Source organism: Sceloporus undulatus, chromosome 1 (genome assembly GCF_019175285.1).
Source record: "Sceloporus undulatus isolate JIND9_A2432 ecotype Alabama chromosome 1, SceUnd_v1.1, whole genome shotgun sequence".
Classification (NCBI taxonomy): Eukaryota; Metazoa; Chordata; class Lepidosauria; order Squamata; family Phrynosomatidae; genus Sceloporus; species Sceloporus undulatus.
The window spans coordinates 189268933-189286804 of NC_056522.1; the positions used below are offsets into that span (position 1 = coordinate 189268933).

General features: G+C 37.4%; 1 protein-coding gene across 2 annotated transcripts in view; it reads left to right on the forward strand.

Annotated features, from left to right (window-relative positions):
* The first annotated feature begins 326 nt into the window (after positions 1–326).
* ICA1L (islet cell autoantigen 1 like) overlaps positions 327–17872 on the forward strand; it is a 19907-nt gene continuing 2361 nt past the window's right edge. Inside the window, exons 1-10 of one of the 2 annotated variants that reach the window (XM_042446667.1) lie at positions 327–2050; positions 3341–3471; positions 6798–6963; positions 7181–7253; positions 7796–7919; positions 9207–9405; positions 9848–9973; positions 11870–11968; positions 13488–13561; positions 16438–16478. In XM_042446667.1, coding sequence (XP_042302601.1) covers positions 6805–6963; positions 7181–7253; positions 7796–7919; positions 9207–9405; positions 9848–9973; positions 11870–11968; positions 13488–13561; positions 16438–16478 — 895 coding nt within the window. In that variant the 5' untranslated portion in view covers positions 327–2050; positions 3341–3471; positions 6798–6804. Of the gene's footprint in view, positions 2051–2876; positions 3472–3895; positions 3951–6797; positions 6964–7180; positions 7254–7795; positions 7920–9206; positions 9406–9847; positions 9974–11869; positions 11969–13487; positions 13562–16437; positions 16479–17872 lie in introns of those variants that run through there. The other variant, XM_042446666.1, reaches the window with a different exon arrangement.

A 17872-nucleotide genomic window follows, 5' to 3' on the forward strand; every position in this document is an offset into this window, starting at 1 on the left:
CAACATTTAATAAATAGATAAAACCCATGCATTACAGGATGTCTGCTGTGGATACTACTGTATATACTCATGTATAAGTCTAGAAATTTTAGTCAAAAAATTGACCCCCAAAACCTAGGTTGACTTATCTGTGGGTTAATGTAAATACTATACTTTAACTCTTATTTAAAAGGGAACCATCCCCTGGCAAAAGGCAAGAGTGCAATCTGTCCTGGAAGCACTTGCCTCCTCTACTTTCTCTTCCATCCAGCTTTTAGTGTGAGCCAAAATTCATTTCATAATTTTGTAGGTTCTTTGGCATTGTTTTCCTTTGCATCATCATTTAGATCTTTTATTACATGTCCCTAAGTTTTATCATCAACTTACCCAAGGATCATGGCAAAATCCATAATTTTGCCCCCAAAACCTGCCCTCAGTTTATACATGAGGTCGACTTATAGTCAAGTATTTACGGTAGATGTTTTTACTAGCTTCATGACAGTGTAGCTGTAAGCCTATACCCTCATATCATGGCATGTCCCCCCTTTAATTTAGGGTGAGTACTTCTGAGTAACTATACAAGCAAATCTCAACAAAACCTGACAAATAAGCTTTTTGCAAAGTCTGATGCACACCCTGCTACCTTTTTGGGTAGCTAGAAGTTTTTTAGCAGCTATAGCATTGGGAGGATGGTGAAGGAGAACTGGAGAAACATAGACTTTATGTATGGTGTTCCAGCAGTGTGTGTGTGCTGTAAACAATGCAATAAAGCTTGAACTGGGAAATAATGGGATTGTTCTGTAGCGGCTCTGGTTCTAGCCATGCCTGCCTGCCTGCCTGCCTGCAACAGGCAAGGTAAACAGTTTCCTCCAGAATATCTTCCTGAGAATGTATGAACAGCAACACAAAACAGCTCATCAGCTACTGCCAGTTTGTTAGAAAACCATAGTTCTGGCCACAATAACGGGAAATTGTAAGTAAAGTGGAGGGTGGTGAAAGAAAAAAAGTTATCCCTGGATGCATTTTGGAAGAGGCCTTCAGGAGGCCTCTTGAAAGTTATTGTTTATTTATGCATGACCTCCCTGACTTGATGGTGTGTATTTTTTATTTTGAATATAATGTTTGCTGTAATGCTAAGCTGTTCTTTTTTCTTTCTTTCTTTTTTAATGCAGGAATATATCCTTACTTCTTCTATGTCATTTTTGCCTCTGCTACTAAATTTTCTGTTAAAGAAGTAATAATTAGGAACACAACTACTTTGTTAACAGGGGAACGGGAGAAGGGGAAAAATCTGTAACCTCCTGAAATGCCATCATTTAAAAAAAATGCTTGAGGATGCACCTTATTTAGGGGGAAAACAGATATCTATATGCTTTTTCCCTTCAGGTGTAAAAGCATCTTCTGGGGTAGAGATGGGGTACTTCCCTGGGATTCTGATTTTTCTAAAACATTATATAAACTGCTAGTGATCTGTGAAGGATTCCAATGCTGTGGGTATAATATTTTTTAAAAAACAAAATACCATATTGTGGCATAAAAAGAGGCACAAAAGTTATTCAACCAAAAAACAAAATAATTCATTAAAGGAATTTGAAATTTAAACTGATTGAGACAAATAAATCTTTTGATGCTTAAAGAAATGGCAAGTGTCAATGTAATACTTCTGAATACAAGCATCATACAGATACAGTGGACCAGAGAACCCTAATCTCAATTGTTGCTGTGTTGTTTGTACATTGAAGCTTCTGCACACACAAAGGGAGTTGTAGTACTTTGTGCATTTCATTTGCTTTCAGAAGCTTGATAGGAATGAGTCCTACATTTGGTATAATATGAGAAGGGGAGAGAGACCAATCTTAATCTGAAGAATAGAGAGGACATAATATTTAACCCAGTAGAGAAGGGCGGGCACTTTGTTAATTATGGACACTTTCCTTGTGTCAGGGCACCCCATCATTTCAGGCTGCGGTTGAGTCCTAGAACCTATATCTGCCTGCACTGATTATTTTTAAAAACAATTTCACCATGCCTTCAAAATTGATATTTTGAATTTTGTTACAGACTTCTTAAGGTATTGAAAGACACAGCCTTGCCAGTATGATTCAGCATAAAAAGATAGGGGTCCTGTAGCTCAGTGGTTCCCAAACTTTGATTCTCCAGAGGTTTTGGACCGCAGCTCCCAGAATTCCCGATTGTTGGCCCAAGCTTTCTTAAGCTGCATCCACACAAATGACCCAGTTTGGTACCGCTTTAATTGCCTTGGATCAAAGCTATGGAATTCTGGGAGTTGGAGTTTGCTGTGGGGCCCAGAGCAGAGCTCTGGTAACTACAGTTCCCAGGATCCCCTAGCACTGAGCCAGGGCAGTTAGAGCGGCCTCAAACTGGATTATTTCTGCAGTGTGTTTTTTACTTTTTTAGTCTTTAATAATAAAACCCAACTGCTAGGGATTTGTGTGGTACAATTGATCCTTCTCTGTCAGAGAGAGAGAGAGAGAGAGCTCTGGGCCACAACAATATAGTACAATACTGTCCCTGGGAGTTGTAGCTTATTGTGGCACCAGAGATTTCTGTTAGAGAAAGCTAAATAATAATAATTAATAATTTGTTTTATTTATATACCACTATTCCAAAGATCATAGCGGTGAACAGCAAGTAAGCTAATTAGCAAGTAAGCTAATTTGCCCCCAACAGTCTGGGTACTCATTTTAGTGACCTCGGAAGGATGCAAGCCTGAGTCGAGCTTGGGCCCTTTTGCTGGTCTTGAACTCGCAACCTTGTGGTTTTGAGTGAATGGCTGCAGTGCAGGCATTTAACCACTGCGCCACCAGGGCTCCATGTCACATAACTACAGTTCCCAGAATTCCCTAGCACCAAGCCAGGGCAGTTAAAGTGGCCTCAAACTGGATTATTATTTCTGCAGTGTGTTTTGGCCCTTAGACCGTTCCCTGCCTTCAGCCTTAGTCTAAAAAAAAAGACATGACACAAGAGGAAGAGAAGGGAAGGGGGACCAAGGCCAGTGGTTAAGTGTTTTGAGCTTTCATTGAGCCATGTCCTTCCATTTGTTTTGGAGAAGGCCCTCCATTTTGTGGTGCCTGGGCCTCCTTGGCAGTTATGAGGCAGTTGCCCTGCCAACATAACAACAGCCCCAAAGGGGAGAAGAAGCAAGAAGGCCTTGTTGTTGTTGTTGCCAAGGCAGTTTGTTGTGAGGGAAGAAGAAGAGGAAGAGGAGAAGGCCCTAGTTTGCCTCTTCTTTCTCCTCCTCTTCATCACCTACATAGCCTTAGCCTGGGAACCATTAGGCTGCTGCTACCCCTAACTACTCCTACTACTCCCATTACTACATACTATTAATATGTTTTAGGAGGAGAATGGAGGAAAAGGCGGCGACTCAGGTTATTAGGAAATTAAAGGGAAAGATTGGCTAATCCGGTAATCCTGCACCTGCTTGCTTTTGGGAATAAAAAGACCCACTCAACACAATGGGATCTACCAGTGAGTAGACTTATACAGGATTAGTTGGTATGATTTGGCTATGCTTGTGAGGGCTTTATTTTTAAAAATCTCTTCTTGTGGACATCTCTCCCTGCTTTCTAATACTGGATCCAGATACTTGAGGTTTTATGTTTAAAAACAACAACAACAAAAAAGTGTTGTTGCTATGATTGTAGATCACCTCTACAGGATTTACAAAGAACTTACTCTGTAGTAGCTCTTCAATAATTTAATTGCATAGAGGGCTACTATAAACAATGGCATCTATCTAAAATGGAAAATTGAGCTGATTAAGTTAAACCAAGCCTGGAGATCAGGTGACTTGGCCATTACTTCCTAAGGTGATCTAGGGCTACTGTTTGCAAACAGTATTCAACTGGGGGGAGGAAGTATGACATTTTGTTATCTTTCTTCTGTTTGACAGTTAAACATACAATACAGGATACCTCCCTTCTGCAGACAAGACAATGTAGCTGAAGGTATGTGTATGTCGTAGGTAGAAAGAGGGAAGGAGTAGAGGTAGTAGGAAGATATAAGAGAAGGGTGAGAGAGTAATGAGAGAGAAACTAGAAGGAAATAAGTCGGTAAGGTAAGAGATTTTTGGATAGAAAGGAACAGAATAGTTATGTTAACAGGGGAATGAAGGGACCAATCCTTCAAGGGTAATTTAGTTAATATACTATTATATTATAATAATGCTATACTATAAATGTATAGTAACATAGCAAATATATTTTAGATATATGTTAACTAAAGACTGTTTATGTTAATTTACTTTCTTTTTTTCATGTTTTCTATGTATGTCTTAATTATATATGAGTGTATATAGATGTTGATGTATCTGTATGTCTTTAATATAATGTTTTGTTTTATTTTTTAAAAAAGGATACCTCCCTTCTGCAACATTCCCCATAAACAGGGATTACATCAGCATACATCATCAATGGGATTTTAGTCGATATGTTTTTCATTTCTTTTTCTTTTTATGCAGGGTGTGCTATTTCTCCCCCAATAGGTTAATAGTGTATTCTTATTTTAAGTAATGTTGTTATCCATCTTGCATAAATCCTACAGAGAGACCAGACATAAATATGTCTGTCAGCTGTCATTTCTTGAAAATTTAAACAAAATTACGGTAAGATAAAGGTTTAATGTAATTATTAAAGAAACTTGCCAGTTGTTATTTCCCCATCAGAACTGGCATAGTAAATTGTATATAGTTTTGTTTGTTTTGTAATTATATTTATTTAATATATACATTCCATATAGGCAGAGCTGTTAAAGTGCATTTAACATAAGTTATAGATATACATTATTATTATTACTATTATATTTACTTCCATCATGCCTGTCACCCAAACTTGCAACTAAAGTTGGCTTAAAATTTGAAAGGAGTAATACATACAAGGTTACCACATATGCATATGTTTTTATCTCCTCTAGCTATTTACACATAGGTCTCTTGAAGTTAAACAAATAATTCCTATTAGTGATGAAACACTTGGAGATGCAATAGGTAAAGTACTTGAAGCATCTGTTTGCCCTTTTGTATCACCTGAAGGTTATTAATGATCAGTAATGCTATATTCAAACCAAGGACCAGAATGCTCTCTGATGAGAAAAATAATACTACAAGATCAAGAATAAATAAAGATGCTGGATGCAATATACAGAAAAGTTATGTAAAAGAGATTAAAAAATAAATGACACATGGAGCAAAGAACCATACGAAGATGAACCCCAAATTCTAAAAAGCAAAGTGGAAGCTACAATAAGGGAAACTGGGAAAAATAAATAGCCAAGAACAGACGATATTCTAATTGGACTGATACAGTGCACACAGACAGAAGCGACTCTTAACAAAACAAAACAGTGGCCACAGACTGGAAATAATCAATATATATCCCAATCTAAAGAGGAGACATAAAAGACTGCAGGAACTATATGACCATAGCATTAATCTATCACACAAGCAAAATTATGCCTAAAATTCTACAGCATACTCCAACCATACATGCAAGACAAATTCCAGAGGTGCAGAAAAGTCGAGGCACTAGGGACCACATTGCAAACATACGATGACTAATGGAGCACACCAAAGAATTCCAAAAGGAAATCAGCATATGCTTTATAGACTACAGCAATGCCTTTAACTGCGTAGATCAGAGAGAATTATGGAATGCTCTTAAAGACATGGGAGTGCCAACACACCTGATAGTCCTGATATGGAATCTACTTAGGGCAAGAGGCTACTGTTAGAATAGAATTTGGAGAAACAGTTTCATTCTCAGGGCAAAGGGGTCAGGCAAGGCTGTATATTATCACCTGTCTATTCACTCTATGCAGAAAATATAATAAGAAAAGCAGGTTTAGATTCAGAAGAAGGAGTGAAGATAGGAGGAAAGAACAGCAACAATCTTAGATATGTAGACAACACCAAATTAGTCGCAGAAAACATTACTAAAGGAGGTCAAAGATGGAGATGCAAAGACAGGCTTAATGTTAAAGATAAAGCAAACAAAAATAATGACCACAGAGGACCAAATTCAACCTAGACAATGAGAAAATTGAAACAGTAAAAAAGTTACCATACCTTTGGTCAAACATTGATCTGGAAGCAGACTATAGCCAATAAATTAGAAGAAGACTAGAAATGGGAAGAGCTGTTATGAAAGAACTAGAAAAGTTCTTAAACAGTAAAGATATACAACTGAGCACTAAAAGTAGAATCTTCCAAGCCATTGTATTTGCCATCACCATGTACGGATGTGAGAGTTGGACAATGAAGGAAGCAGATAGGAAGAAAATCCATTCATTTGAGATGTGGTGCTGGAGAAGAGTCCTGAGGATCCCATGGACAGCCAAAAAGACAAACAAATGGGTCCTTGAACAGATCCAGCCAGAAATCTCCTTGGAAGCCAAGATGACAAAACTGAGGCACTTGTACTTGGGTCACATCATAAGAAGGCACAACTCATTAGGAAAACCAACAATGCTCGAAATAGTAGAGGGTAGTAGGAAGAGAGGAAGACTGCATCCCATATGGATAGACTCAGTCAGGAAAGTCACGGGCCACTTAACAACAGTTATGTTGCACGATGCAGCCTACATCACATAGACAGAGGTTGTTAAGAAAGAAGCAAATTCAGATTGTAATAAAGACATTTAAAAAAATCATTGTAACTAAGTTTAGTTATCTGAACTTCAGAGAAGTTCAGAATGACTAATCATTTTCTCCTTCTGTTTTATCTGATTAATCACTACTTTATTCAACGTGATGAAATGCCAATAAATCATAAAAATTTGTGTTTATTTTCATGGTTTAGTTACTCCATGGACACTTTCAATCAGTTTTGCCCAGAAAATCAGTCAGTAATCAGCAAAATGCAGAAGAAATTCTGGAAAACAAAGCAAATTCTACTAAAACTAACAGGAGAAAAAGAAGACGAACATGTGGTAGCATCTGATGCTGAGTTAGATGCCAAATTAGAGGTAATCATTTAACATACTGTATGTTTGTAAAATACAGGTCAAGGATTTGCATGTATATCAGTCTTGTCTGAAATGTATATTGGGAAGGCTAGCAAATGGTACTGTTTTAAGTTTGAGCTTGGGAGGTTTGCCAGTTCAATTAATGACAGTTTTCCATTTATTATTCATGTTCATTTGGTCCAATTAATACACTAACAATAACCATTTTCTGTTAAAGGTTTTTCACAGCATTCAGGGGACCTGCACAGATCTTCTAAAAACAATTGAAAAATACCAGCACAGCTTAAATGGTAACATAGATAGAAATGCACTTTAGTTTGTTTTATGATGATCAGGGTTGGACCAAATTTGTTACCTGATTGAGGTTGAACACCAAATGGCACACCTCATGCACCTAAAGCAAGGTGTGTACAGTTCAGGGCCAGCCAAGTTAGTTTGGCACACAAGTCAGACAGTCCTATAAAATACTTCTTCCCAATCCTAGCAGTAAAATAGAAAGGTAAATAATGCATAATTTTGCTGCCCTTTCATAACATCCCCAAAATCTGTTGCTAGAGATAGCTGTGTCTTTCCACATAATGATGATTTGCTAGCCTTGATTATGATTTATTAAATATAAAAATAATTAATCTGTGTTACAGTTATATAATATATTCTTTAATAGTTGGAATAATTGAGTTTATGCATTTTGTTTCTGCCAAATATGATCCTTTTGTTCTTTCTATTTAATGAGGTCTTCTTCCTATATGTGCAACTATCTACAATCTTGAAATACAAGGGCACTTAGTATTGAAAATACTAAGGACACTGCTTTTTTCTTTCTCGCTTGTAGCTATAGCTGAACAGGAAAATGAATTAGGGCTGTTCTTGAAGTTTCAAGCAGTGCAGGAAGAAACTCAAATTGACAGAATGACCGCTTCCACTGGCCAGGCCCTCTGTTGTTCTTCCCAACAAAGGTTTGTTTGTGGTGGTGATGTTACTACCCCATTTTTTCATCAGTGAATATAGTACAACCACTACAAAAATAATATACTAAAAGGGTATCTGTTATAGATTTGGTATTCCAGAGCAGACATTCTGTGACAAGATTAAGGCCAGGAAGTGAATACTAAATTTATAAATTCTGAGTTGTTCATAAAAACACGTGTTCATTTATCTTTACATTAAATGTCCTCTGGAGTTAATTACACTTAGGTGCTGAAAAGAAAACATTACAAAGTAAAATGGTGAATTTATTGTCCTTAGCAGATTCTGATTCTGATCCAAAAAGCCTTTATGTATACATTCAGTTTTGCAAGCACAAAAGAGAAAATTTCTATTTTATTTCTTTTTATGGCTGTGCTTTCCATTTGTCACACGCCAAACAGCAAATATTCTTTTGGCTTTGGACATTGTTCTGACTTGGACCAGAATATTAAATTGAACATAATACTGTATAGTAAACTGTATTTACTTTCAGTGCACTTACTTATACTTATGGTGATTCTGAAGTAATTTAGCATTAACTTTTAATGCTTTTGCATTATCAGTTTTGTGCTTACAGAAATTTTATTTTGCATGTTGACTTTTCCAAACTCCTCCCCTAAAGATAAAGCTAGATCTGTTATCAGTACCTCCCACAGTTGTTTTGATTTTACTAACTGGAAAGGATCTTACACCTTATAAGCTCTTTCAGGGCTAGCACAGATAAAAATGAAGGGATTTTCTTAATTGGGGTTAAGGAATTTGTGTTGCAATTATTCATTACAATCAGTCCCTTTTCTGGAGGCATTGTTAAATGCCAGGTGCTCCCTGTAGCTGTTTATGCTGAGTTTCACATATCTTGACCAACTGAAATCAGGCTGCAGGGTTTTTAAAAAGTAATGTGAGCAATATTACTTTAGTTGGAAGTTGTGTTTCCGTTATACTTATTGAAGACAATTCAACTAATCCCCACAACAACAAAAAATCCAACAGTCTGCCTTTATTATGTAGAAAAAGAAGTAGTGTGATGCACATTAACCTGTTGCAGTATAAACACTGATCATTTATACCATTTTAGAATATACTGTAGAAACTTATTGTCATTATATACCAGGGTGGAATACAGTGGCCCTCCAAGAGTTGTACTGTACTTCAGTTCCCATCATTCCTTCAGTCCAACAATATCTGGGGGGCGGGGGACATATTTCCCAGCTTGGTAATGCACTGCTGGTATTTTAATGTGATCTGTAATCTAATTCACTTCCTTTTTTTAAATCTAGGCTAGCTCTTTGCACTGCTTTATCTCGCCTTGGGCAAGAACTAGCAACATTTAGCCAGAGAGCTGTGTCTGACACCTTGCTAACAATCAGTCGAATGGAGGAAGCACGTACTGAGTATCGAGGGACTTTGCTGTGGATGAAGGATGCTTCCCAGGGACTGGATCCAGATACATGCAAACAAATGGAGAAGTTCAGAAAAGTACATATTACCAAAGCAGAAATGTTCTAGAATAGGTCCTATTTCTCCTAGGAAGTGTATTTGGGGAGAGACTGGGCATGGGGTTTAGAAACAAGGATTTTCTCCTGAACCCCTCCCCAATTCCCTCACTACATAAAAAGTTTTAAAAAATTAACTCATAAAAAAATCCCTAATATCTTTCATATTATGCATGATTACGCATACTGAGATGAATTATTGTTGTAACTCTGAAAGAACTAATGGTCCTGGTTTGGGTCTCAGGTCTTAGAAATGACCCAAGGCTAATTGGCTCCTTACACATGTGTGGTACATGATCTTATTGATTGTTGTGCCTGTATAAAATGCTCACGCCAACAAGCAACATAAATAATTATTTTTAGAGTGTATTTTCTCAAGACTTTTTCTTAAAAGGCTCTTATAATTTTCTCTTTTATCACTCTAGGTGCAGATGCAAGTTAGAAATACTAAAACCCAATTTGATAAACTGAAGATGGATGTTTGCCAGAAGGTAGACCTTCTTGGAGCCAGCCGCTGTAATATGCTGTCACACTGTCTTGCTTCTTACCAGGTATACACACCAACTTATTAGATGGCATGAATACCATTCACTAATGTTCTTTGAGGGTGAACATCTTTAGGGTGAACATCTTTCGCTTAATGAGATAAGTTAATGAATTATATTTTCCTAAGTTATACACTCAGACATGTGAAACAAATCAGCTGATGTGGTTATGTTCTTAATGGTGGCTGGTGACTTCCATGTCAGTGGCATAGTGAACCTGCTCTTGGATGTTGGTTCAAATGTTAAAGGAGCTGTCCAATATGTTGAGCCTATTTTGAGGATTTATGGCCCCACTGACATGGAAACCGCTAGCCAGAGTTAGATATAAAGGATACATTAGGGCTCTTAACATGACCTAGAGTAGTGAAGTGCAAGGTCCCTCAGCTCCACCTCCATCATCAAAATATCTTCTGTTAAATTATATCTAAGAGTAGATAACTCCCAGGCTTGCATTTTGAAATACCAGCAATTTTTAAATGGGGGAAAGTGGCCTATATCTTTGTGTGCTTGTTGTAATTAGTTTGTTTCTTATTAACACAGATAATTCAGTAATTTCTTTGAGACAAGCTGGAATTGGTTCACATTGGCATGAAACTGCCCACTTTGGGAAAGGCAGATTGATATGTTATAGCACTTGGCAGACTAGTTTTGAATAGGCATGTTTTCCTGTGATCTACCCTAACCACCCAAGATGCTAAAAACTATATAGAAGAACTATACCGAAAATAAAATATATAAGCTCCTGTGTTACCTTAATGGGCCAATTTGTGTCCTCATATTGCTGCTTGATTCCATAATTCCATTACATTGTGTCCAGATAGTGCGTTGTTTCCTTCCATAAAATTGCTATGCTGTTTTATGCTCGAGCAGGGATTTGAACCCTGGGCTCCAGAGTCATAGTCCAATGTTCAAACTACTACACCAAAGTGGCTCATTTCTACATCTTAGATTTTGCAATGTAGTTCAATCAAAAAGTGCAAATGGTAGGGAAGATGCATATATTAAGGAAATGTACACACATAGATGGCTATATTAGGGGATATTGCTTACAAAAATGTGTATGCTAGGCAAAATTGCATATACAATGTGTATATTAATGCATGAAAATGTATATAGATTTTCATGCTGCTTTTTGAAAAAAATACCAAACATGTAAATAAACCAATATTAAGATTGTAAATTATTAGAAACTGGATGAAACTAAAACTGACAATTCAAACCTGGTTCAAAGCTTTATTCATACTTGATATATTTAATACATAATGAAAGGGAGAGTTATGTCTCCAAAAGAATTTTAAAAATGATTCATGTTGATTAGATTCTACTGACCTGAAATCCAACTGGCCGGCATTGAAGAGCCAGTTTGAGTTCTTACAGATCTTATTAATACTCTTAGAATTTAACACTTTTGGAACTATATTTTCATAATCTCTTGCCTCACTTCTAAAAACAGTTTGTCAAGGTTTCTTTCCCATGTGAATAATCCAGAAATCTTTAGGGCTTTCTGGTGGAAAAGGCTCCTTGTGGAGACAATTTGGAACAGATAAATAGTGGGTGGCAGAAAGTTATCCCCGTCCCACTAGTTCTCTGCTATAAATTGCTACCACACAAAGTGTTCTTTTTCTTAAAAAAATATGGTATGCTGTATTAAAATTTATGCACATCAGGTGTTGTTTACCCTCTTTAACACCTATATGATCAGCATGGTTGCTCCCAACTGTTCATTGATTCTCATACAGATAAATAAGAGCTCTGGATGGGCAAGTGTTGCCCAATGAAACAGGGGATGCTTCAACATAGAAATAAACATGATTATAGTGTCTACTCCACTACAAGCAGGGAGGAAATATGGCATACTGTATATCATTGTTAAAGGATAATCTCTTGGTGTACTTCTCTTAGACAACCTTTTTGCATTTTTGTGAGAAGACTGCTCAAAAGATGTCTGAAATTAAGGAAGACCTTGTACATCTCCAGTCACCTCATCATATCACATCTGAGGTTAATATATTTTACTTTTCCCCAAATCAAGAATACCAACTATAGAAAAGAAGCATGATAATATTCACTGACTACTTTGTGTGTGTGTGTGGTTTGTTTTTTTACAGTTTTTCTGTTTGTATTTGATTTGCCTTAAAATGAACATGCATCACATTCTGTTGCATGAATATATGCAAATGTACATTTTCTAGTGTGCATTTAAAACTTCTTAAGTTCAAATAAAACATTTTGGAGAGACACAAGAGCACTGCCTATGTACATCTTTCTAGTGCATAACACACAATTGAAAAACCATCTGATGTGCTGTTGTCACATTAATGTCTTCCTGTCTGCTCCTCTGCTTCATTGCATGCCCCTCATAATTACCTATAAGGATAATTAACACATCCACCTCTAACAAACAATTAGAACCTAAGGCATACTTCACCTAAACAGTAATGTGTGAAGCAGCACTAACATATGCATTTGGATGAGCAAAGGAACAATAGATCTTTTTGGAAAGATAGGAAACTTGCATGGCTGAAAGATTCAAAACAAGAGGCAGTGCTCTTGCAATCTTCTCGCTTGTTCTTTTAACAAAATTTGAAGTGTTAGCTTTTCCTGCATTCAGAGGTATCTATGCAAGTTTGGGGAGGATATATTCTTACTGACTAAGGACTTTCTCATATGAGGGTTAAAAAATGGAATTAGAGCAGGATAGCAGAGTCTGTGACCGCACCTTTTACACTACCCTTGTGTCTGTTCAGTTGCTGGACGGCAGTATATCCATTGTTGCAGTGCTCCTTCATTGATGGACAAAATCCATCAGTGCCTCCCAATCACGTTGCTTTTCCACTGTTGATGTATGTGTGTGATAAGTACCTCCCAAAGCAAATCTGGCATGCAGAATAATAGACTGCTTGGGAATAGTGAGGGGGAGTGAAGGAGAGGAGCAAAATCACACCCACTCACACCACATATCCATCAGTGCCTCCCAATCATGTAGCTCTTCCACTGTTGATGTATGTGTGTGATAAGTACCTCCTAAAGCAATTCTGATATGCTGAAAGTTGACCATAGAGTCATGCTGGGAGACTTACAGCTTCCTAGAAAAAAACACTTCTCTAGGCATTTGTAGGCCCTCCAGCATGATTCTGTGGTTAGTTTCTGCTGGATGTTGACCACAGAGTTGCACTGGGGGGCCTAGGGTTTCCTAGAGAGGTGTTTACCCAGATTTTTTTTTTAAAAAAAATGGTTTTTATTTGCATTTTTCCATGGGGGTCCTGTGTCCCTAACCCCAGCAAATGTGGAGGGTCCATGGTATAAGTCTTACACAAGGGGACCATAGTTCAGATGACAGGGCAGTTATTTTACTTTGTTGATAGCTATGTTAGTGTTGGCTTTTTATATATTTTAACTATATTGTCATTTTAATTAGTAAGCTGCCTTGAATCACATTCTTTGGGGAAAAGATCAACAATAACCATCATTATTATTATCAACAGTTGTTTTAAAATCATCCCTTTATGAACTTTTTCAGAAACTTATTGACCAATCTACTGTAGAAGACAATGATGATGCCAGGAGGGACATTACCACTGCAGATTTTAATAAGTATGTTTTCATGATTTAAAATGTCATAGAACCAAAACTGATTTTGTAAGCCAGTCCTTTTCATCTCCTTTGTGGTGAATTAAGGTTTCCCAGCTCCATCCCTGTTGTCAGTCTTAAGAATCAATGGATTAGTCTGTTTCTAATCCATGTACATTTTGCATGCATGCCATGAGTTTGTCTAATCCGTCTGCTCCTACAGTGATTTGCAATTTTTAAAAATTATAAAATTTGCATTTGAATATATAATTTCAATTTTCTTGAAATATACATTTCTAAATATACTTTTAGTGTACTTTAAAATTTATTTATTTATTTATTTATTTATTTATTTATTTATGTGCTTTTTTGAGCCAGAAATTGAACAAAAAAATTTAGAGATGTGAAAAATTCAAAAGTTAGTTGTGTTACAATATGCACATGAGTTCAGGAGATATGCATCAGTTCAGTTTTGCATTTGAATGTGCAAGGATTGGATTCATCATACATCCCTAGTGGGAATGTGAAAGTCTCTTTGACAACCCAATCAGGCTTCATTCTCCAGACATGATCTGAGGACATATGATGGAAACATTTTTGCCAAGCTCTGCAAGTCTGGTTTGAATCAGTGCCTCAGTGGATGAATGCCTAGGAATCCCATGTGCACTGCTTTGATTTCCATGATAAATGAAAGGTGGGATGTAAGGGTACTAAATAGATAAATTGGAATCCAACAGGACAGTTTGCTATTGGGGGCCTAGATTGCTATATGCCCAGGTGTAGGATTGGGGCTCATATGTTACCATGCCAGGATCAGATGCTGGATCAGAGGACATGCACACTGCCACTCCAAGTGTCTGGTTCCTGTGGGTTTCATTGAGCCTTTCCACTATCTTTCTGAATATACTGAGAGGAGCTGTATCAGGCCTGGAATCATTATGTTTGTGTTTCAAGGAAATTGACCTTTTCAAAAATACCTTAACTCTGTCCAAATGCACTTCCACTGGGTTGGCTGTAGGAGGAACCCACATAAAGTGCATTATGCCCATCATTTCCCAGAGAGGGTGGGAAAGTCAATTGATACCAAAATGATTGACTGGTCAGGCTCCCCCATTGGAAGCCAGTTCTCTGTCCTGCTTTGCTCAGAGCACAGCTGCTACTTCAGCTCCCTTCTGATCTGATTCCTGGCCTTGTGCTCTTTTGCATTTATTTTTCTCTTGTCCAATTTGGTGTTTTCTATTTCCTAAATTTAATGAGTTCCTTATGTTAAAGATAACTTCTTTTCATTATCTGTTCTTTTTTCTCCCCTCTGAGTAAAAAGATAAAATATGTCTACAAAAGAGAAAGAAACCTTGTTAGAATTTTTGTCTTTTGGGCGTGTTCTGCTGTATCTAATTCTGTTGAGTCTTCTGTCCCAACAAAAATGTACAGGCTCATCCAGCAGCTTGGACGACAGGAGCAGAGTCAGCTCACAAAGCAACAGCCATGGCTATTTTTGTGCTGAGAACAAAGAGGGAATAGGGCTTCTCCTGTTTCAGATCTGTTGTACTCAGGCAGTGATGGGGAAGGAAATAAGTTCTTGACACAAGACCTCTCTGCCTGATTTGTTAAGACCCAACTTTGCCTCAGGACCAACAGAAGAAGTCTTTAGAAGATTTGACAAAAAAGGAAGAAGATACATCAGTGTCACTTTCCCACCAAGTCGCCCCATCACAGATAAATATATTTTATAAACTGTAACCTAGTGCTACAACATAGAATTCAACCCCAGACAATAATTTTCTGCCCTCCCTTGTGTCCCAAGAAGAGACAAACTGTGGAACAGGCTTCCAGATTTTTGTTGACTGAAGACACAGAACCATTCTCAACTGGATTATTTCTCTGGAGCATATTCCATATTTGTGAACCCAAAGAGAAGGAACAAGCAGTGTTCAGTTTTAGATCTGAAATTCACAGTTCTGTAGTGTACGTGATTTCAGAAAAGAAACCCACTATTCATAAAGCACAGAAAATGAGTTTTTAGCATTAATCAATTTAAGCTAAGGCTTACTTACAGCAGAAAAACAGCAGACTTCTTAGGTTCACCATTTTCAATTCAAGGCAATGCCTTTGACCTTTTATATTGTTAGCACTATATTGTCCTGCCCTAAGTGCCCTTGTGTTTTCACAGAGTTAATGGCTGTTTTGTTGGCTTTTCTGAGTCTTCAGGAAATATCTTTACTTAAAGTTATGCCTCCCAGGGGATCTTCCTACAGCAAGGCCTGCAAGGACCGCAGGACAAGGTTCTCTTGTCTGCAGTCTCATTGGTTTATGATTCCATTCAGTAAAGCCATTTATCTCTGACCCACAGGATCTTGGGGCAGAAATATTTACATAACAGCAATGATGTTTCAACTAATACTTCAGTAGTCATGGTGTCTGACACAAGATGTGCTACGTCAAATTCAGTCCCACACCTGGATTAGGCTTGAGTCCAGTTAGCCATTTGGTGGCTGAGCAGCGCGTTTGGGCATTGATAGACTGTTGTTTTCCCAGAGGTGTTCATAATAAAATCTATGAAGTTATTTTGAATGCTTGCAGCAGGCTTGGCTAACATAATAACTAGTGAGGATAGCTGAGAGAGACTATATAGCCAAACATTTTGATCCAATGTGTCTTTCTTACGTCTGGGGAAGTGATGGGCATAACATTAAGCTTGTGTAGATCTAGCTTCACAGACAATATGCATTGTGTTATTCCACAAATATTCAGATAAATATTGATAAATCTTTTTGTAAACACCTTTCTTCACTTTATTATAAGAAACAGTGGGCTCCAATTCTCATCCGTGTATAGCATTTCAGTGCCTCCAGCACCACCACCATTTTAAATTATTTCTTTTGCTTTTTTTAAAAATCAAGGATGATTTTAGTGGAAGATGAAAGCTCTGAAGCTCTGACAGGTAAGATGCTTGAGAGTTGTTGTTATTATTATTATTATTATTATTATTATTATTATTAATCTTTATTTATAAAGCACTGTAAATTTACACAGCGCTGTACATACAATCTTTTTAATTGGATGGTTCCCTGCCCTCGGCCTTACAATCTGAGAAAATCACTGCTGTAAACAGTAACAATATAAATCTTTTAATTAGTTATGTTATTCTTAATTAACGTATTTAAAATGTTGTGTTAGGCCAAACTATGGGATTTACAGAGAATGGTACAGTTTTTCACTGTTGACATTAAGGTAGCCCATTTTGTTAATGGCTCCTTTAGAAGGTCTCCTTTTGTCCTATTAAAGTTGCCTTACTCCTTCCTAGAATCTTGTTCACCACTGGACTACAAAGCCCATAATAGGACTGCTGCATGGGAATGATGGGAGTCCGGCAGATACTTTAATTGTCAGGTTGAGAAAGGCTGGCCTAAAGAATGGATGTTGCTTTAGTGTTAAGAATTGTCATAGATAGATTAAGGAATAACCACAGAAGAAAGATTTAATATACACTGTAGTCTATCACAATATAGTTGTGATATAACAAATTAATAGCTATGTATCTGTCAACACAGTAATATGTTTTTATATTTCTAGGCAATATAGACTGTTCTTTTCCATTAGACTGATTCACATCTGACCAAACCAGAGAAGGGCATAGGGTACACATGTACAGGTCTAAGTATGGTGCATTCTGTGTTTTGAACAATAAAGATATATGAATGCGTTTATAGTTTTTTGTGGGTTTTTCGGGCTATGAGGCCATGTTCTAGGAGATTTTATTCCTGACATTTTGTGATGTCAGTCACAGCTGCTGGCAAAACATCAGCAATAAACTCTTTTAGCGTCATAGCCTGAAAAACCCACAAAAAATTAAGGATGTTGGCCGTGAAAGCCTTTGACTTCAGATATGAATGCACTTGTTTGTTTTCTACGTTTAAAAAGACGGAACTGTTCTATAGAACACACAATAAACATTCATTTTTAATTTTACTTGTATCTTTAAGTCTAAGGCTCAAATTTTAAGTCATGCTGTATCATGTGGTATATTTACTGGTGTGATGTAACAAAAGCAGCATTGTTATAAAGAACAGTATTGAATACATGTAGGGAACCTACAGTCTCCAGATGTTGTTGAATTCTAACTCCTGTCAGCCACAAAAGCATGGCCAGTGATCAAGGGTGATGCGAGCTGGAGTCCAACAATTATATATGTCAATTCAGAACACCACTCCAGCCCTGAAGCCAGAAGCCTGAAGCCAGAGCCAGCAGCAGCAGCAGCAGCAAGTTTCCCCACACCATTGGGACTTAAGCAGAGGCAAGGCAAAGGCAGAGGCAACAGCAGCTGAGGAAAGGGGG